Source organism: Sciurus vulgaris (genome assembly GCF_902686455.1).
Source record: "Sciurus vulgaris genome assembly, chromosome: 10".
Taxonomy (NCBI): domain Eukaryota; kingdom Metazoa; phylum Chordata; class Mammalia; order Rodentia; family Sciuridae; genus Sciurus; species Sciurus vulgaris.
Window position 1 is genome coordinate 80500972 of NC_136470.1, and position 21279 is coordinate 80522250.

Consider the following 21279-nt stretch of genomic DNA (forward strand, 5'->3'; position numbering starts at 1 on the left):
GTTTCTCCTATAGCCATAGCAGTAGACACAACAACAAACAAAACCAAAACAAAGCCCTTGTATTTTATCGTCAAAGTAACTAGAATCATCTGATCATCAACATGATCTTGAGGATGATTATGTCACCATATTTAAAATTTGACACTTACAAAAGATTTGGACAACTGCATCTATGATAATTTCTTAGAAGTTCAGGATTCCTTTAAATCACATCATAATTAAAAGCTATAAATCTTACACTAACACCAATTTTAATTTTTCTTCAGACAGGCACTCTTACAGAAGATGGGCTGGACCTCTGGGGGACTGTCCCTACTGCCAACAACTGGTAGGTCCCTTAAATGAAGCTGAAACGTGATGCTGGGCTTGCCTTGGTGGTACTCAAATCCATCCTTCCAGTATTAAGGGATGAGAATCACATCAAATACATATACAGTAATGGGCTGGAGTCAGCTCCCCATTTTTCTTACTTGTTTAATTGAATGAGTCCTAAAGTCTGAACCTGACCTGGAAAGTAAGCCTTCACACTCCACATGAAAAATAGAATAGAATAAGTGGATGATTAAGGAACAGAATGAACAAAACAGATGAGCAGAATGAAATCAAAATCATGCTTGATTCAAAGTCTTCTGGTGCAGGTAGGTGTAGTGAGGACAGAAAAGAGGACTCCATCTCCTCCCTAATGGAGTTCACAGACAAGTGGGATTAAAAGGTACAAAGATACTCACCCCCAATATACAACACAGGCCAAGAAAATTGTTACTATTAAGGCAGGAAATCAGAATAGAGAAGAAGCAATAAAGATTGCTTGGTATGACACACAGTCTTGAGTAATATAATAATATGGTGGGTGAATGTAGAAATTCATTTTGAAATTTATTGGATCAATGAAAGCCACTGGAAAGAGATGGCACCTGAGATAAGTTTTGGAGGATGTATAGCTAGAAATTTTACAAACATGGGCTAAAAACTAGCTCTAGGGAGACTAGAAAATAATCACAAAGACACCTACCCCAGAACAGAACTGGAGAGGGGAGGGAGAGACCTCCACAGAGAGTACCCCTAATCTCCTGGCTCCATCCCTGTAGGGCTAAGAATTGCCTTCTCAATCTGAGTGGTAATGGCTCTTGACTCTGATTATCCAATTCTGGTTTCAAACTGTGGCTGAGGCAACTGTCAGTTAGTGAAGTCACATAGATGCTCTCCAAGATGGTATTGGGGCAGGTACGGAGCAGGCACAAGATAATAGCAGACAGGTGGTGTGACTTTTTAGAAGACACCTGGCCTTGAACTCTACTCATGTGTTTCTGCTCCTGACTGTTCAGTGTCCCAGCCAGCCTTCATTTAGAAAGACAGGGCCTCCAATGGCCAGAACAGTGAAAGGGATGAAATGTGTGCTGTTTCCATCCTTCCATCTCCTTCCCACGTCCCTAGCACTCTGAAGCTTTTAAGGAAGTAGAAACAACTAGACCCAATCACGATTCAGCTCTGAGGTAGGAGGAGAGGAAGGGAAACCAAGGCATTCTATAGTCAAAGAGGAAAACAGGCTTTAGAGGCAGGATGTATAGAGTGGGGTTTTCAGGAAAGCACAGCACATTTGGAAGGGCTGAGTAGCAAGAAACACTCCAGAGCTAAGGCATGTTTTTACTTACCTGACCACCAGTCAGGCTTCTTCCCTATCCTGCTACCTCATGAACCTGGGACCTTATGGCTTAGGGTATGTGGTTTTTGGAGCCAGATCCACAGGGTTTGCAGGTGTAGCTCAGATTTGCCTGCTCACATGCCTTCCCAGAGTACAGCCATTATGTCAGATGCCTGCAAGTAATGTCACAAAAATCCCTGTGATTGTACCAAGCCCTCTGAAGTTTTACTTCTCTGTTTGAGAAGGAAATTCATATCCAACTCAGAGAAAGGTTGTGTAAAGACCACTCTCCAGACAGAGCACTCTGACTTAAAACTGAAGAAACCAGATGAAGAGGAGATTGAAGGCAGCATAGTCCCTGGACAAGTATAGGAATAGCAAGATGTTGAGTCTGGGCCTAGAATCCAGGACATAAAGGACATCAGTAGGAGTGGCAGCTGTGAGGTGAGGTAAAACTGGGACCCACAGGACCTCGATTACCAGGCTGAAGAGTCTGAACTGTAGAGCAGGGGAGCCCCTGAGGGGCTTTGAAGCATAAGGGACAGGTGACTGGCATTCTACTGTAGCGAACTTTCAGAGGCAGAGTGTGCAAAATGATTTTATTCAAGACTTTAACTTATTATCTTCTCTACCAGTTTTCAGAAAGTTCACAGCTTTGCCTCAGGCAAGGCATTGCCATGGGGCCCTCTGTGTGCAGCCATGGCCAGCTGCCACTCTTTGATCCTTCTTGATGGGACCATCCAGGGAGACCCTCTGGACCTCAAAATGTTTGAAAGCACTGCCTGGGTAAGGTCGTGGTTTACTTAATCAAATGAGGACAACATAAAGAGATCCTTACTGGGAGTCCTGAAACCTTTCCAACTGTGGTTAAAATGAATTCTGCTATGATCCTACCAGAATTTTCTAGCCTCTGCTTCAAAGAACTCTGTTAAGGAGTGTAATGTGAAATAGGGTTCCATAACCAAATAAATTCGGGAACTGCTATCTATGTAAAGTTAAATAGATTTTTTTTCTTCAGGATTTCTTTAATATAGTTGCAATGTGAATATTCAAGAGGGACATGATATGCAACATTTACTAAAGCTATTTGGCCCCAAAACCTTCTTGACTGGCCGTAGCATGGTTCCAATGTTCTCCAGACACACTTGGAAAGATAGTTCTCGAAAGCTGGGTCTTCTGTGGCTGTCACTTGAATGTAATAAGGTAACTGAAGAATCGAATTGATGATTTTAGTTAGTTTAAATTTAAACAGCAGCCAGGCATGGTGGCACATTCTTATAATCCCAGTGACTAAGGAAGTCGAGGCAGGAGGATAGCAAATTTGAGACCAATCTCAACAACTTAGTGAGGTTCTAAGGACTTTGTGAGGCCTTGTGTCAAAATAAGATATAAAAAGGGCTGGGGATGTGGCTTAGTGGGTAAGTGCCCCTAGGTTCAATCTCTGGTACCAAAAATAGAAAAGAAAGAAAAAATAAAATTTTAACCAGCCATAGTGGCGGGTAGCTACTGTATTGTCCACACCATCCTGAAGGATCCTCATTCCAACTGGCTCCAATTTCTGAGCTGAGTGGAAATGACAACTGAAAGCTGTGAGTCCAGCTAGGGGGGCTGCCATGACACAGTGGGTAGAACTCTGTGCTCTGTCCCTCTCTGCCATGTGATCGCAAATCCAGAATCAAGACTCTGAGTCTGTCCCCTCATCTGTGAGTTTGGGATAACAATGTCTTGTTCACAGATGTGGTGAGCACTGACATTTAGGAGCTTTGAGCACTACCAAGTGCCAAACAAGTGGAGGGTGTTTGTGAATTAGCTAGCTAATTAATTACATTCTGCTGCTCTCCAAAAAAAGTGCTCTAAAGTCACTTACATTGATATATAAAATACAGGACAGCATTAAAAGTTGTAAAAAATGGAGACAAATGTTTGTAGGGGCAAGAAATACATCTTGTGAAGAGGCTAATAGAAAGATGTGTGGTAGGAACATTTTAGCTTCCTACCGGCCAAATGAATGGAAAGGGAAACCTAGTAGAGAGGGAAGTTTCTGAAGTCAGTAAAAAACCATGTGTTCTGTGGAGAAATTTTGGGCATGAAGACAAGACATTAAGCAGTTTCCTGGATTGTAATGGAGAATAACCTGTGTACTTAGCATAAAACAATGTCCTTACCAGCATCACTGGAACAATGATGAGTTTCCCAGAGTGACTACTACATGTGACTTTGATCCTGGTCCTAGTAATGTCTCCTTCCCCATCAGAGGAGGGTCAGTCTACTTACAAGTGACATATAAGTAGGGGTCCTTTCGGAAACATAAATCTTGAGTATTATCTCTGTAGGAACTGTCAGAACAGTTGTATTCTCCCTGAACAAAGCATAAATATGCAAGATTATTCATTGAGCTTAAAGCTAAGTTGGAAGGAGCTGAGTTAAATATCAAAATTGGAGTTTGTTAGTTAGGAGCTTCCACTAAACTTAAGGGGGGGACTCCTTATAGATTCTTAAGAATTTTAGCTCTAAAAGAAATGTAAGAATAGTTTTCAGAAGAAATTGAGATCTGAGATATTAAGTGATGTCCCTGAGATTAAACAATTAAGTGACAGAGTGGAGACGAGATACTATCTCCTATTTTCTCTCCCCTGCTCTTTATATCTAATTGCCTTTCCCATATTTTAATATTGGTTTCTTAATGGTATGGATTGCTACCATTGTAGCATCCAAAGTATACAAACCATTTTCAGATGTGATTCCTAATTGGCTAACTCCCTAGTTAAATAAATAAGGTTATAAATTAGTATAAAGAAATAGTCTCATGTTTATCTTGGGACACAATTCTAACCCATTTAAGAGCTATTGTGCTCCACAATATTGGAGACTATATCTCCACTTAATCTCTCCTCCAATTCCTAGACATAAGCATTTAGGAAGAGTCCTTGACCTGCAGCTAGCATTTTCCTCATCAATTACAACTTAAAATGTATTCACCATATTTCTGGCTTTTTGATATTTTACAAAAAGTTCTGAAATATAAAATCAACACAATAGAAATTCGACAATGACAGTATTAAGATAATTGTTCTGGAAGAGAAAATACATGAGAAGGACTTTGAAAAGATTCAAGTGTTATTCAAATGGGAGAGATTTCTTTCTTATTATTTTTCTCCAAGGAATCTCATAAGTGTTTTCATTTTACAATAGAAAATGGAAGATTGCGATGTGAACTCCTACAAATTTGGCATGTCAGACTCAAACACAATAATAAAGCCTGGACCGGAAGCCAGTCGGGTATGATTTGCTTCTTTAAATCCTATAGCTCTTTTCCCTTAAGACTAGTGAAACTCCTCAGACTTTCACATATTTTTATGTTCCCATTTTTAAGCTTAACAAATCCCACAGTTGGTTTGGTGGTTCTTTCAGTCATGAATCCATCCATTAGTTTATTCAGCACACACTTGCTGGCTACCTAGGAATGCCAGAACAGTGTACTAGAATTCTAAACAAGACATGCTGGGCTTATGTTGGAGGAGCGCAAAGACTGGTAGAAAATCAATACAGGTGCAAATAAGTGTGATACAGTGTGCCAACTACTCCAACAAAAGCAGAAGGATGAGACACAGGAGTCCAGAGATGGGAGCGCATGCTGTTTCTGGGAGAGGGAAGCACCATGGAGGGAGTGAGCTCAGCTGGAAGGTGATTAGGATTTCTCCAGATGCTTAAGGAGAGGGACTTACAGACCAGACAACTTTTTGAGGAAGTCACCTTAGATGGAGCCAGGGAAGTGTCAATGTTGTGACAAATACACTACTTCAGGGAGTGGTGAGGCTCATGGAGGAGGAAACAATTTTGTTGGTGTGCCTCTGGGAAATAGCTCTGGCGGTCTTTCTAAGCCCCCTTCTGTGGATGCCCTTGCAGAGTCCTGTAGAAGCCATTGCCATCTTGCGCCAGTTTCCCTTTTCATCAAGCCTGCAGAGGATGTCTGTGATTGCTCAGCTGGCCGGGGAGGATCACTTCCGCGTCTACATGAAGGGTGCCCCGGAGATGGTGGCCAGGTTCTGCAGACCCAAAACAGGTACTGACACTTTCCTCTTTCAAGAGGTGAAGTCATTTAAAAGGCTAAACACAGAAACAAATGACAGCCCTAAAAAAACAACAACAACAAAACAAAACAAAACAGAACACACACACACACACACACACACACACACACATAAAGCTCCACAATCAATGAATGTGAAATAGGTTGGTCTTTGGATGGGTAGAAAGTGGGCCTAGAAGATTCCATAATGTAGGGGGGATAATAGAGAGGCCGAGAATAAAGAACCTGCCATAGTCCAGCCAGAAAAGCACAACCACAATGAGGTACCAGGGAAGGAAACATAGGGCAAAGCATCAGGAGTCAGAAGGGGGAGTCCCTAGGGTCAGAGAACCAGAGAGGGTGAGAATGAGAAGTATTTAGAGGGAACCAAAGGGTGAGGTGTGGATACTAGTCTGGTTCTGCAAACGGGTCTCTGTCACATCTGGGAAAGGGGAGTGTTTCCACTATTGAGGGCTCAGACAAATCAATGGAAGGAGAACATAGGAAAGATAAATCTTTTATAAAAAGTGATTAAAGTAAATTAGATGACATTAGAGCAAGATAATTGATCATTTTTATAACAATTCTATCATTCTGGACCAGACTTTGAGAGGATTTGTATTATTTCTCAGTCTTACAAACATGTACTTTCTAAGCAACAGCCAGGTTTATAAGAGTATTGTTGCATTCAAATGAGTTAATTTGGATAAAATTGGTCTTTTTTTTCCCCTGATTTTCATTTATTTTCTCCTTCTGATTGCTGATAGCCATCGATTTATGCACGGAACTCAAGATTTTGCAAATGATGGTTCTAGCTTCTCTATTTGAAGTCTTTTCTTTTTTTAACCTGAGAAGTGCCCCTTTCTTTTCTACCTTTGAACTTCCTCATAGCTCCCATTAACCGTTGTATCCTCGGCTTTGTTTTGTCTTTTCAGTCACACCAATACAATGAGCATCTTCTGGGCATTCTGCTGGTATCTATTGCCCTTGTCCTACCAGAAGGGTTGACCTATCACCTGCCCCTTCTTATCCTCGTGGCAGCCCTTCCAGTTCTTTCTGTTGTCCAAATTCCTGATCTTTCCCATAGGCGATACCATCTTCAGTGAATGCCACCACTCCCTCTTCAAGAAAAGGAGAGTTAGGAGTTTTTTTGAAAGTAGATCCCCACCTCCAGGAAGATTCTAGAACTATTCTAGAAATTCTGAGATAAATGGGGACAGAGGGATATGCAGCCCTCTCATTTTATGAAGTGCAGAAGACAGGCAACGTGGCCAGGGTCAGGAAGCTAGCCAGGGTGGAGTGGAAACTAGAATCCAGTTGTTTTTCCACCTAAGCTACCACACTCCCATTGTGTATTGCTTTCCCATGACACTCACACAGCTCATTATAAACCATGAAGAGTTTGTCATGTATTCATAGCGTAGTCACCCTGCCCAAACACAAAAATGTTGGCATGATGTCATCTGTCATCTAAAGGAGGGGTCAGCAAACTTTTCTGTAAAGAGCCAGATGGTGCATATTTTAGTCCTTGCTGGCCACACAGTACCTGTGTTCCCACTCAACCCTGCCACTGTTGCCCCAAAACTGACACAGACAATAAGCAAACCAATGGGCATATCCATGTGCCAATAAAACTTTTTGACAAACCAAGCAGTGGTTCATTAGCCTATGTACCATAGTTCATCAACCCCTGTTCTAGATATCAGCTGTTTCTCTTATTTCATCCAAGTAGACATAGTGCTGAGGTCTGTCCTTGCCAAACCCAGTCAAAACTGACACCAGTTTGTCTGAACCAGCTTGGGCTGGTACAACAGAACACCATAGATTAGGCAGCTTAAACAGTGGAGATTTATTTCTCACCATTCTGGAAGCCAGAACATTCAAGATTATGATGCTGGCCAGTTGGGTTCCTGGTGAGGGCAGCCATTCTGGTTTGCAGATGGCAGGCTTCTTGCTGAATCCCCACAGGGCAACAAGAGAGATCACCTCTTATATGTCATCATTCTATTCATGAGGGCTCCACCTTCATGACTTAATGACATCCCAAAGACTGCACCTCCAAATGCAGTCACGTTTGGGGTGAGACTGCATGTGAATTTGGGGGCTCACAAACAATAGGTCCTTAGCTCAGTTGATGACCAGCACATCTTTGACATTTATTTCCACCATAATAATAAGAACACACTGATAAACTTGTTCCTGATTTTTGACTGAGGCCAAAAGTTTTCTATTAAAACAGTTTTCTGAGATGAAAATTAAAACTAGGTACAGTGACCACACACTTGCTCAGAATCTAAGCAGCCGATGTGACCTTATATTTACTTCTTCCTTTTCTTCTAACAGTACCCAAGAATTTCCCACAGGAGCTGAGGAATTACACAGTGCAAGGCTTCCGTGTCATTGCCCTTGCCCACAAAGCTCTGAAGTTGGGGAAGTTCTCAGATGTGGAGCGTTTAGCAAGGTAAGGAGTCAGAAATCAGGACTAGGGCAGGCTCCCTGTGCATGAGGTGAATGAGCCCTGGAGATGGATGGATGGACAGCTCACATCACCAGAAAGGCTCTTGGAGATGAACAACTGAACTCATCTGGTCCTCTGATTTGGGGATGAGCAATTGTAGGTGAGACTGGGGAAGATTTATTTAGGTCACAATGTTGGTTGGTGGGAGAACAAGGATGGGATTTCTGACTCCCAAACAGCATTTGTTATCCCTGCCCTGCATCACCTTAGTCTCAGCTCTGCGCCCACCTCTGAGCACTATGGGAACAACCTACTTGGGTGTCCCACATATAGTGGGACTGAGAGAAGGAGACAGTCAAAAATTTGAAAGATTCCCAGAATCCTTTAGACTCATTTTTTTGTTTTGTTTTGTTTTTCAGGGCTCAATACTATACCTCCCTCAGAAATGGGAAGGTAATGAGTACAAATCGAATTCTTTGTAAGAAATAAAATTCAATATTCTTAATTACATTAAGGGGATAAATTGTCCTCATTAGATGGTAATCTATACACTATTGTTTCTTCTGATCTTCTTCAGCTTTAAAAAGTTGTTTTTAAATTATCTATGACAAAGGAGTAGAGAAATACTATGGAAAATTGAATAGCTGATACACTATTTATTACTTCTGTTGGAGATATTTGATTTATGTTGCTGATAAAGAGAACCTTATTTATATATAATTTGCCCCTTCATGTCAATACTGGTGTCCTTGATTTAATAGTATTACTTGCAGCCTAAGTCTAAGATACTCAGCACTCATTGCCCTTTTCTTACTCTGTGCCTGTACCCCATCTGAAATTGTAGGACTGATGATTTCTAAGGAGCATTTCAGTCATGACATTTTAATCCTTGAAATACAATTATGAAGTTCATTTTGAAATATATGACTGACATCCTCAGATTTAGCATTACAGGTGTTTGCTATTCTTGAGCAATCATAAACGCCCATAACACAATTTTTCAAACACAAATTTGAATAACAAATATTAAGGTCATATGTGATGACAAGATTTACATAGCTAGTGGTGGAATGTAGCCATTGCCCAGCTGCAACATACAGATGCAGCTGTGTCCCTATTTAACAGCCACTAGTGAAATAGACATTGTTATGAATACAACAAAATAATAGAATGTTCTAGATTTCCAACCATCACAGGTTTCCTAGGGAATATCAGGAGACTATAGAGTTCTTAGCATTTAGTTACTATCTTCAGAAAGGGATAAATGGATAAGGTTTTGATTTTTACTAGGATCAAATTAAATTTAGCAAAGTTTTTCAATTAGCAAAGTCAATCACTTCTAAAAGATTAGAGTCGTGAAAGGGGAAGTGAGTTTCTTGAGATAATTTTAAAAAACATTACCTGAAACTAAAAAGCACAAGAAAGACTTTGCTGAGATTTGCCTCTTCATTGTTTCAGCAGATCTCTATTGACCTTTGCTATGTGTTAGATCCTCCAGGAACTGAGGATTCATTCAGAAGTAAATAAAATAAAGTCCTTGCCCTTAAGAACTTTATATACTAATTGGGGGAAATAGATAATAAAATAAATCAATAAACTATTGTCTCATTGGCAATTTTTAAATGCCCTTAAGGAGGAAAACTAAGCAGGCTAGGAGGGCTTTTTGGAAGACAGAGGGTGTCCTTTTACAGGGGGAAATGAGGGAGGCCCTCTGAGGAGCAGCATTTGAACGGAGATCTGGGTAAAATACGAGGGCAAGACATGCAGATACCCAGAGGCCAGCATTGCAGGGAACAGGACCAGTGGTTGCAAAGGCATTGACATAGCAGCCCTGGTGGAAATGCAGAGAAGAGGCAGACATGCCTGACGCTGGGGATGAGAGCAGGAGCTATAAAACAGAGAGCATGTGTCTGTCTTTGCTTTTGTTGCCTGTGCTTTGTGCATGGCAGCCAAGAAATCATCCCCCAGACCAATATCAAGAAAACTCTCCCCTATGTTTCCCTCGAGGAGCTTCCATTTTGGTCTTATGTTCTAGTCTTTGATTCATTTCCAGTTGGTTTTTGTATGTGGTGTAAGATGAAGTTTTATTCCATTCTTTTGCTTGTGGATATCAAACTAAAATGCTTTTGCACGGCAAAGGAAACAATCAATAGAGTGAAAGAGAAACCTACAGGATGGGAGAAAATATTTGCAAGCCATGTGTCTGATAAGAAATTAATACCACAAATGTATAAGGAGCACAACTCAGTAACAAAATAATAACCCAATTAAAAACTGATCAGAGCATCTGAGCAGACTTTTCTTCAAATAAGACTTACGAATGACCAACAGGTATATGTAAAGGCTCTAAACTTCACTAATTATCGTTAAAAAAAAAAAAAAAAAAAGATCACAGGTGTTGGTTAGGTTACAGAGAAATGGGAACCTATATACGCTGTTAGTGGGAATGCAACACAGGGGCAACTGCTGTGCAAAACAGCATGGGGTTTCCTCAAACAGGTGAAAATAGAAGGACCATGTGATCCAACAATGCCACAATCCCACTTCTAGGTGTATGTCCAAAACAATTGACATCAGGATCTCAAAGGGATCTCTGCGTTCCCAAGTTCTTTGCAGCATTTGTGTGTGTGTGTGTGTGTGTGTGTGTGTGTGTGTGTGTGTGTGTGTGACAGCCACAATATGGAAATAGCCTAAATGTCCATGAGTGGATGAATAGAGAAAATGTGGTACATACATACAATGGAATATTATTCAGATTTAAAAAAGAAGGCTTAGGCCCAAAGCAACTTAGCAAGACCCTGTCTCAAAATAAAAAAAAATAATAATAATATTAAAGGACTGGGGATGTGGCTCAGTGGTTGAGCACCCCTGAGTTAGATCCGTGGTACAAAAAAAAAAAAAACAAAAAAACAAAAAAGCAAATCTCTCATGCCATGTGACTTGGGGAGTGTACATCATGCTAAGTGAAATAAACCAGTCGCAGAAAGACAAATACTGCTCATTCCCACGTACATGATGTATCTATAGCTGTCAGACTCTTAGAAATAGTGAAATGATGATTACCAAGGACTAGGGAAGAAGGGAGTGGCCGTTGCTTAGTGGATATAAACTTTTAATTTTGCAAGATGAATAAGTTCTAGAGATCTACTATACTACATAGTGCCTATAATTAACAATACCATCCTGTACTCTTTAAAATTTTGTTAGGAGGGTGATCTTAAGTGTGCTTATCACAGAGTAAAACAAAACAAAAAATGGGAGCAGGAGGAAACATTTGGAGGTGGTGGATATGTGTATTATTTTGATTATGGTAATGATTGTAGAAGTGTATACATATTACTTAAACCCATCAGATTGTAATCATTAAATATGTGCAGTTTTTATATGACAATTACCCTGTAATGTTGTTGAAAACAAAATTCGTTATGAATCTAACAAAAAAAACAATAAATTGATGAGAAGATTTTGGTATCAGTCAACATAAAAATATTAATACAATTTATAATAAATATTTAAGATTAATTTAACAAATTCCATGTTAGGTAGATTTTCTTTTATAGTATTTTCTGAGATTGCTGAAACAGGATTGATATCTGATTATCTGAGTATACCAAAGTCCCTAATAAAAGATTTGAAACAAAGTAGTTATTTAGTAGGTGGATTTTTTTAACAGATGATGGAGGAATCTCTACTCAATTCCAGAGAAATTTCTCCACTGTGTTCCCATCCAAGTTTGAATGAAGGAACAGTGTCAAAGAGAGAAGTGATTACTGCAGGTGAGCTAGGTCACCTGTAAGATTCGAAGTGGGTGGGTGGTGCTAGCTGCATTGACAGGGTAGAAGCAGGGTACAGTACAGCAGAGCCAGAAAGAGAGATGGCAAGAGCAAAGCTGGCTCATCCCGTAGAGCTCCAGAGAGACCCAGACTTCGCTGCGCCACGCTGGGACCAGGGGCTGAACCCAGGGAGTAACTGACAGTATGCAGACGGATTGGATTCTTAGGTCTCCCTTCCTTCTTGCCTCTCCTCTCTTCCTACAAGCCTACCCTTACTCTACCCAGAAAAACTGAACAATGAAGGGTCAAGAAAGAGTCCTTGACCCCAAATTTACTTTTTAAGAAAATACCCAAGATTCATTCCATTTCAGAGGAGAGGTCCTACATAACTTGTAACCCGCTTAGACACAAGTCTCCCATTTCGAATCCTCAAAATCCCAAACCCTGGCTGATGCCCTTTTAGTTACCAGTGGTAACAGGTGCAGGGTAAAAAGAATGACCACATATTCAGCAGTTACTGTGGTGTCTTGTATGCAGAATGCACCTGATAAATGCTGAATAAATTAAAATTTTGATTTTAATTCTCTTTTCAAAAGAAAAGAGAAAGATGAGAATTGAAAAATATACACCCTTAACATAATTTTAAAAAACTAACAGAGGGGTTGGAAGATAAGAACATTGTTCCAAAAAAAAAAAAAAAACTGGAGTTAAAAACTGGAAGCAGCTAAAAGATTTATAAGTGGTTGCCTCTGGAAATGTGAAAAGAGGTGAGGTTGTGGGGGCAGGAACTGCTGGTTTAAATCATAAACTCTTGAGTTCTTTTTTTATTATTTTTAACATGTGCATATATTACATTAATAAAACAGATTTTAAAGAAAAGAAATAAAATTCAACTGTTGAGTCTACACTCAACAGATCACTTTAATATTGATAATTATTAATATTTAATAATGTTTCCCCTGAATCCAAAGGGAGAAAGTGGAGTCAGAGTTAACATTTCTGGGACTTCTCATAATGGAGAATCGCTTGAAAAAGGAAACCAAACCAGTCTTAAAGGAGCTGAGCGAGGCCCGCATCAGGACCGTGATGATTACGGGTATGTTGGTTTCTGAAGGCCTGACAAGTTGATTGTATCCTAGGCCTAAGAAAAAGATGTGTGGGCTGAGTGAGTTTCTGTGACTGTAGCAGAAACAAATATGTTCTGCTATTGAGTCTTCTCCCCTGCCATCCAGTTGTTACCTGTGTAGCTCCCCAGCAGGACCAGGAGTTGTAGAGACAGGGACCATATCTCATTCTGTCTAAAGTCCACTCCCCCTTCCCAGGATCTGCATAGTGCTAAGAGGCTCACAGCAAATGTTTCAAATGAGAACAGGTATGCTGTCAGCAAGAATCCCAATGAGACCTCTGTGTAAAGGGTGTGAGCTCTGGTTGACAGTACCCGGGGCAGAAGGGCCAGGCTTGGAGAATGCCTCATGCATGGCTGGCCCTGTGTTTTCTATGGCTATGTAGGATTCAGATCCTGAGAATGGCTTTGTGCCATCAGACTGGAATCATATTATGTTCACCACTACACACTGTATGTCACCTGAGGCTTAGTCAGTCACAAAGTGCTTAAACACGTCTTCAGGACCCAAAGCCAGGCAGCTTTGTGAACGCAGTGCTTGCCCACTAGGGGCAGAGAGTCTTGGGAAAGGAAGATAATTCATGAAGCAATAAATGCCCCCCAAAGTAAAGTGAAGGAGGAAGAACTCAATTCTGGTTGCCGGTAGGAGGTTTGAACTTAAAACCAGCCAAGTTTCTTTTGTCTTTTAGGTGACAATCTTCAAACAGCCATTACTGTTGCAAAGAATTCTGAAATGATTTCTCCAAGCAGCCAGGTGATCATTGTTGAAGCCAGTGAACCAGAAGAGCATATTCCTGCTTCTGTGACCTGGCAGCTGGTTGAGAACCAAGAGATGGGACCTGGGAAGAAAGTGAGTGATGTTAGATGCCCCTTCCCTGGGCACAGGCTGGTGGAGGATGGTCTGACCCTGCACAACCTCCTCAGCTCTAGAAGTAATCACAGTAACGATCCCTCACATCTGGCCAGACTGTTACAGTTGGCAAAGCCTTTCCAGCAGCACATCTGAGTCCTGGCTGCACATCACAGTCACCTGGGGGAGTTTTCAAGTTTCCTGATGTAGGCTGCACCAATTAAATCAGAATCCCTGAGGTGGGAGCCTACATCAGTCCTCTTTCCTGGAGATTCTAATGTGCAGTCGGTGGCTGAGAACTACTTGCTGATTTATGCCCGTATTTCCCATTGATCCTCACACTAACCCTATGCATTTGGGAAAACTATTTATTTTACAAATGAGAAAACAAGCAGAGAAAGGTAAGCTAGTCAAGGCACAAACTGGTAAGTTGCAGAGCAGAAACTGGAGCCAGGCCTGTATGATTTCACAGATACATGCCATTTAGATTGTGCCTGTGACATGGAGTTGACAGGTGTCGAATTTCTGTAGATAGCAAACTTCCTGTGCATTTGTAAATAGAATAGCTCTTCATGTGATGAGAATGAGCCTTGGCCTGACACTCCATCTCTAAAGGGCACACCTATGCTTTTGTGTGACTGCAAAGAGATGGTCCTCCAGTTGATGAATTACAGAAATGCTCCCTTGCTCCAGCCTTTTAGGTTGTAAGGTATAGAGTGGGCCTTTGTGTAGTGGACAAACTGCACAACTGTACAGAGTGACCCTGTCCCTGGGAAGAAGTGGGTTAGTTTGGCTCAGTGCATGTTGCCCACGTCCGAGTTTAGGACCTTCACTAATTTTAACAAGCTCATTCATGAGTTTAACACCTTTACTGAAGTTTTAATACCTTTACTGAAGTTTTGGTCACCAGTGGGGGAAGTGACATCACAGGCAGCCTTCCTCCTCCCCCCAGGCCCTCTCCACCACTCTTCCTCTCCCATCTTTTCTAGTAGAAGCTGAGGGATTCCTGTTCTTGTCCCGTGTGGATTGCTTCAGAGCATGTCTTTTGTTAGTTGTTTTGCAATGGGCGGTCGAGGAGGAGAGTTATCTTTACCTTGTCTCCAATAACAAAACTTTCCCTGACATGAATTTCTCTAATGAATAAAATGTTGTCATCTCCTATGCTATTTGAATTCAGAGTCCTACATAAATGCAAGCCCCTCTGAGAAATGTTGCATGAAAAACCATTTTCAGCTTTTGACATGACGAGCAGAGAGGCATCCGCTGCTTCCTCCCCAGCCGGGAGCTGTGGGCTAGAACACTGTCGGAGCGGGCACTGACAGGTGGGAGAGGGGAGGAAGGGGCTTTAGAGAAGGGGAAGTGCTGGTGCAATGGGATGTGGGAAGAGAAGAGGGTGCGGGCACCACCAGGAAAGGGGTCACCTGATTTGGTAGGATCACAACAGAGGTCAGGTGCTGAAAGGAATTGGGCACCTAAAAAGATTCTGTGTACTTTACACTGAAGAACTTGAACAAATGAACAGTAAGAGATCTTAGGACGTTCAAGGTTGCCTGAGGAGGAGAGGGATGGAGTGTTCTTCCTTCTAATTACTAACTGGTACCTTGGAATGATTTCCTCAGGAGTCGGATGTCATGAGCTTTCTCTCTCAGGAAAGCGTCCAGAGCACCATGTTGTCAGAGCACATAGGTGCATATGATTTGGGGAGGGACATTTTGAGTGTCTTCTCTCCCTGGATCAAATTTCCATGGGCAAATTGCACATCCTGCATTTGTTGACCCTCACAGTGTCTTCCACAAAACCCAGGAAAGCAGAGACATTCCTCAAACACCAATGTAGAAATGATGCCCTTTTGATTTTAGGAAGCTTGTGTTAATATTGGAAGCAGTTCCGGGTCTGATGGGGAAACAGGGAGCAGTTACCATTTTGCAATGAGTGGAAAATCATACCAAGTGATATTTCAGCACTTCAACAGCTTGCTTCCAAAAGTAAGTACTGGAGACATGAAGTGTTTTGTTTTGCTCTTCAAATTAGAAGGGCAAAACGGGGGGAAAGAGAGTAATGAGAGTGATGACTGCTGGTGTCGTCACAGAGTTAGGGAATAAGCAGCCTCAAAGGAACTGCCCTTGCAGAAGTTTCCAGGTCCTGCACTTGAACACAGCCTCCTCTCCAGGGTTCGAGTTCTCGTGTCTCCTCTCGTCTCTGTGACCAGTTCCATCTCAGCCTCCATCCCTCCTCCTCTCCCCACCTTGGAGAATTTCCAAACAGTGTCAAACACAATGCCTGTTGGAAACAGAGCCTCTCTTCTAAAAGCCACCAACCCCTGTCAGACTGAGCTCTATTCCCCTTCCTGTCTTGATTCTTAAATTACAGCAGGAGGAAACAAAGGACCCACAGTTTATTTTCAAAATCATTTGTTATCTTGTCCTCTATGTGTCCTATTTTAAAATAGTGCTGTGCAGGGTTGTGCTGTCAATGTGGAGGAGATAAATGGAGCACATGCTTAAGGCAGCAACCATCTGTTAGCAGTGTCTTAAAACTTCTGTCACCTCACCAGTCAAGGATGGTAGAATCTAGATCCCAAAGGTGTCTAGAAAGCTCCTAGTCTGGTTCTTTCTTGTAGACATAGGAAGCTTGGACTCAGAGAGGTTAAGTCCCTTAGCTGGGGTTTGCACAGTTCATTGGAACCAAGCTGAGAACAGAACTTCGTTTCTAGCTTCTGGTCTACTGCTCTTTTTGCTGCCTGTCCTACAACTCTGGAGACAGTGTGTAATAAAAAGTGCTCATTTCCTTGAGCATTTTTATTTCTAGGCTTTGCTGCTTCTTAGTTATTATTATTAATTAGAGGTCTTCTCCTCTTGGAAAAATGGTCTGGAAAAAAAGTGATATAGTTGTGATGGAGGACTCAAGTGAAAGTTCAATGTTAAAGCACTAAATTCCTTGATTCCCTTTTCTGACATTAGCTCTAATGACATGCCTCCCAATGCTATATTAAATCTGTGGCCAGGAAGGATTTTTCAGAACTTCTATTTTTATAATGTTCTTCCTAATCTTATTTGCAATGGTTATTTTTTTCTTTAGATTCTGGTGAATGGAACCATTTTTGCAAGAATGTCTCCTGGGCAGAAATCAAGCCTTGTTGAAGAATTTCAGAAATTAAAGTAGGTGGTGCGCGTGAAAGGAGAATGTATTTGTTACCTATTGCTGCGTAACGAATTTCCCTAATCCTTAGCTTAGAATAACACCATTTATTATTTTACCTTTCTGTGGGTGAGGAGTTCAGTTTGGCTTGGATAAGTCTCTGGTTCAGGGTCTCTCACAAGAATGTAATCAGGTGTTGGTCAGGATTGCAGTTGTCTCAGTGCTTCATTAGAGAGAGATCTGCCACCAGTTTCTCTCACATGTTGTTGGATGGATTCAGTGCCTTGTGGGCAGTTGGACTAAGAGCCTTAGCTTTTCACTGACTGTTGGGAAAAGCTACCCTCAGGTCTGTGACATATGAGCCACTCATAAGAAAGCTCATAGTGTAGTAGCTAGCCTCCATAAGAGTGAGCAAGTAAGAAGAACCAGAGAGAGAAAGGATGTTGCTGATTCTCATATCTTAATTTCAGATATGACCTCCTATCATTTTTGCTGCCTTCTCCTTATTAGAAGCAAATCAGTAGGTCCAGCCCACACTCAAGGGAGTAGCTTTCACAGCAGTGTGTCAGGGTGTGGGGAACATTGAGAGCCACTGAAGAGGCTGCCTACCTCCAACAGCATTCACTTTGTGGCCCATAAAGTGTGTTAGAGGAAGATCCTCTGCTGAGATGTGGAGAAAGGAAGTAACGAGGAGTTTGTGTAGCCCAGAATGTGACAGCATGCGAGTTACCGCCTGAAATTTTCAGGTCCTTTAGAAGATGTGTGAATTTCCAGTCCTCATGGGAAAAAGAAAAATGGCACCTGGCAGGGATTAGATATAGAGTCCAAAGTCAAAGGCAGATCTTTCCATATCTCCCTCAAAAACACAGATGAGCTGGGCATGGTGACTCATTTCTGTAATCCCAGTGGCTCTGGAGGCTGAGGCAGGAGGGTTGTAAGTTAAAAGCCAGTCTCAGCAACTTAGCAAGGCCCTAAACAACTTAGTGAGGCCCTGTCTCCAAATAAAATATAAAAAGTGCTGGAGTGTAGCTCAGTGATTAAGTGCCCCCCTCACCCCTGGGTTCAATCCTGGTACAAAAACAGCATGACCAAGTCACATCAGAGCAAAATGGTTCTTGCTGAGACCAGATCCACCTACTACTTGCTGGGAGGGTTTATCTTTGGCCTCTAAATCTTAAAAAGCAAAAAGGAACAGAAAATAGTGAAACTTTAAATAATTGCTGATAAGTTCTTAGTGAAACTGGGAGATTGCCTTTACCATTGAATCTGGCTGCTACACATCCATAGGAAAGTCGCTAACACTGCTTATTAACTCCCATGGGGCTTTCAGGATGGATAACCGACCAGCGTCTAAAATGACTAACTCACTGCCTTGGCCATTTCATGATGTTGGCTGAAGAAAGTAATTTTCTCTGCCTCAAATGCCTGAGAAATGTTGTCAACTTAAATTCTCAACCCTGAAAAGCTATGCTCCCCTAAAACAATCCACTCAGGGAGGCCTATGCTGTCCTGGAATAAGCTGTCCTCTCAATTTCCCTGTCCTCTGTGCTTCTGTCTCTGGCCATGTATGTGCACAAGGCTGTCTGGATTCTCCTTCTGAAATCAGGGAACACTGGATGACGTTTAAGACTGAACACACTTTCAGCCTGAAGAAAGGAAGCCAGTTCTGGACAGTCTTGTCACACACATGTTTATAGGGTGATTTTCTTCTAACTGCCTAATAGTAGGTCGAACCTTATGAATTATGAATTTGTGTACAGTTGACCATTTTTGACACATATTAAAAGGGCCATTTTATGTTCTGACTAATAATAAGAATATTATAAGGGAACTTGACTTTTTCCCCTTATTGATGTTTACAGTTTATCAATTTGTGGGAAAATGCCACTGTATCTCATGTAGCATTGCCATTAATCATTATCTATAATGCATTATTTCCTGATAATAGAGGGTAGACTGTGTCTTGTATCAGATTCCTTTTCCCTGGCAGCAGCTTTAATTTCTGCTTTTCTATTTATATCCTGTTTGCATATCAAACTGTCATAGATGGAAAGCTTATTGTCTCATTGTCACTGAGATGCATCAAGAATACGTGCACATGTCTCTAGTTGTATTTGTGAAACTATATCCCAAATGTTTCTCATCCTAGCGTCTGAACTCTTAAACTCTCAGCAATAACCAAACACAGCCAGTTGAGGCCGTGACCTCTGTATTAGGTTGTGCGGAAAGTGCCATAAGCTTGACTGTGCACACCTAAGCTTGACTTTGGTGAGTAAAATCAAACAGGACTTCTTCTGAAGTGTGTGATTACTGTCTTTGCCGAGGTCCTTGGTGCTATCACAACCATTTCTATGTGATTGATTGAAACAGTTTAAATCATGTAATGTCCTTTCCCTCTGGGACTGTGTCTCTCCGAGTCATTTTCCTTCATCCTGATTCTACAAGTGTTTAGGATGCGGCACGCATGCGCTCAGAGGTGCAGGCGCACGCGTGCATTCATGCGCATACACCTCGCCTGTGAGTTAGTTATGATGGAAGTGATTTGACTGCAGTGTTGAGCAATTGATTTCTCTCATCCTTTTCCTTGCAGTTACTATGTGGGCATGTGCGGAGACGGAGCCAACGACTGTGGAGTGAGTACAGATTACTTCTGCCCATGTAGACAGCTCCTCAGTGTCCCTTTAGAGGGCCCAAGGGTCCCCTGGGGTGGTCTCCTCATCTTTCCACAGCAGCCACCTGGTCATTTTGCTGTGAATGATCAGGTTGGAAGTGGAGAGAAGTCCCTTTAACTGTTTACTGGCAACTCCTGGAATGATAAAAACAAGGGAATGCTACCTAGATCCATATTTCAGACCCAAAAGGGACTTTACAGGAATTAGTTGGTTTAAATCTTACCTGTTGTCAACAAGGAAATGAAGTCTCAGGGAAGTGAAGTGCTTTAGCCTAAGGGCAAATAGCTGAAAAAGTCTGAGTGAAGGAAAAGTTTGAAACTGGTTAAGTTAGAATTATGTGTAAATTATATTTATTCCTGCCAAACTTCCACTCTAGGGTTAATTTTTTAAAGTCAGCTTCATCAAAACCTCTTGCGCTCAGTGAAATCTACAGTATTTGGTTATCACATACTATAGCAAAATCTAAATTAGATGTTTCTGAGATTATTTCTCATACACAATAAAAACACAGTATGTATTTTATACTCTGAGTTTTAAAGGTATGATTGAAACAATAGTCTACCTTAAGAATTATGTACATAAGAAAATATTTTAGTAGCTGTGGGTCAAGATGTGAAAGAGAGGGCTGAAGGTATACCTCAGTAGTAGCTTGCGTAACGGGCGCAAGGCCTTGAGTTCAACTCTAATACCTCATCCAAGAAGAAGAAAAAGAAGAAAAAGGAGGAGGGAGGAGGTTTCTTTGTATTTCCAAAGCTTTTTAGGTATTTAAGATCCAGGTATTTGTTACACTTTCCTCTTAAATATTTTCTTCAAAGTTCTGTGAAAAACTATGTTCATCCTTAGAGATTCATTATGAATTTTTCTGCCTTACATTTTATGGGTAGTTGTTAGACTGGTCTTGAAAACCTAAAATGGATATCCCTTCCTCTTAATTACGTGGTGTTTAGAAGAAAACGAAGATACCAAATGCTAAAAAAGTTATAGTCTATATCTCAAAGGGTTCATTGTGTGACAGAAAAAAGAATCATGTGTAAACTAACTCTAACATATTGTGGATGACCCCAAATTATATAATAGAGAAAGAAAAATCACTAAGGGTAAAGAGGAAGAAGAAAATGTTCTAACATTTATTGAACCTGAATCTAGTATATGCCAGATATGGCGCCAGATACTTTGTGTTTCTATAGAACTACATAAATGCAAAACCTTCTTTTATGCCCATATACTTCTATAGGATTAGAGGCTTTTTGGGCTATTGACCAGTTTTCTCTGTGGGCTGTCTGGACACTTCACAGTCTTTATGAGAAACAAATAAGCCCTTATTTCAACAAGGCAACATATGTACTACATACTCTTATTACTTAAGTCTGTGTAAGTGTGACCTGATATCTGTCTCCAGTGACAAAGCTGTATGTCCCATACTCCATCCCAGCAGTTAGCTGGTTGGCTGGATCAGGTGGAGTAGAGAAAGGTGGGGATTCCATCTCTCCCTGCTTTTCATGAAGGTGACCTGCTACGTGTAAGAACTGAGATGGTAAGTCTCCACCCAAAGTC

The 21279-nt window shown here is 41.3% G+C and overlaps 1 protein-coding gene across 2 annotated transcripts in view; it reads left to right on the plus strand.

Annotated features, from left to right (window-relative positions):
* Window positions 1-21279, plus strand: part of ATP13A5 (ATPase 13A5) — a 109761-nt gene that overhangs the window by 56526 nt on the left and 31956 nt on the right. For both annotated transcript variants that reach the window (XM_079155745.1, XM_079155746.1), the window contains exons 13-22: window positions 267-328; window positions 2278-2428; window positions 4835-4921; window positions 5549-5705; window positions 8055-8172; window positions 12914-13038; window positions 13755-13915; window positions 15775-15900; window positions 16994-17073; window positions 19644-19686. In XM_079155745.1, coding sequence (XP_079011871.1) covers window positions 267-328; window positions 2278-2428; window positions 4835-4921; window positions 5549-5705; window positions 8055-8172; window positions 12914-13038; window positions 13755-13915; window positions 15775-15900; window positions 16994-17073; window positions 19644-19686 — 1110 coding nt within the window. The remainder of the gene's footprint in view (window positions 1-266; window positions 329-2277; window positions 2429-4834; window positions 4922-5548; window positions 5706-8054; window positions 8173-12913; window positions 13039-13754; window positions 13916-15774; window positions 15901-16993; window positions 17074-19643; window positions 19687-21279) is intronic.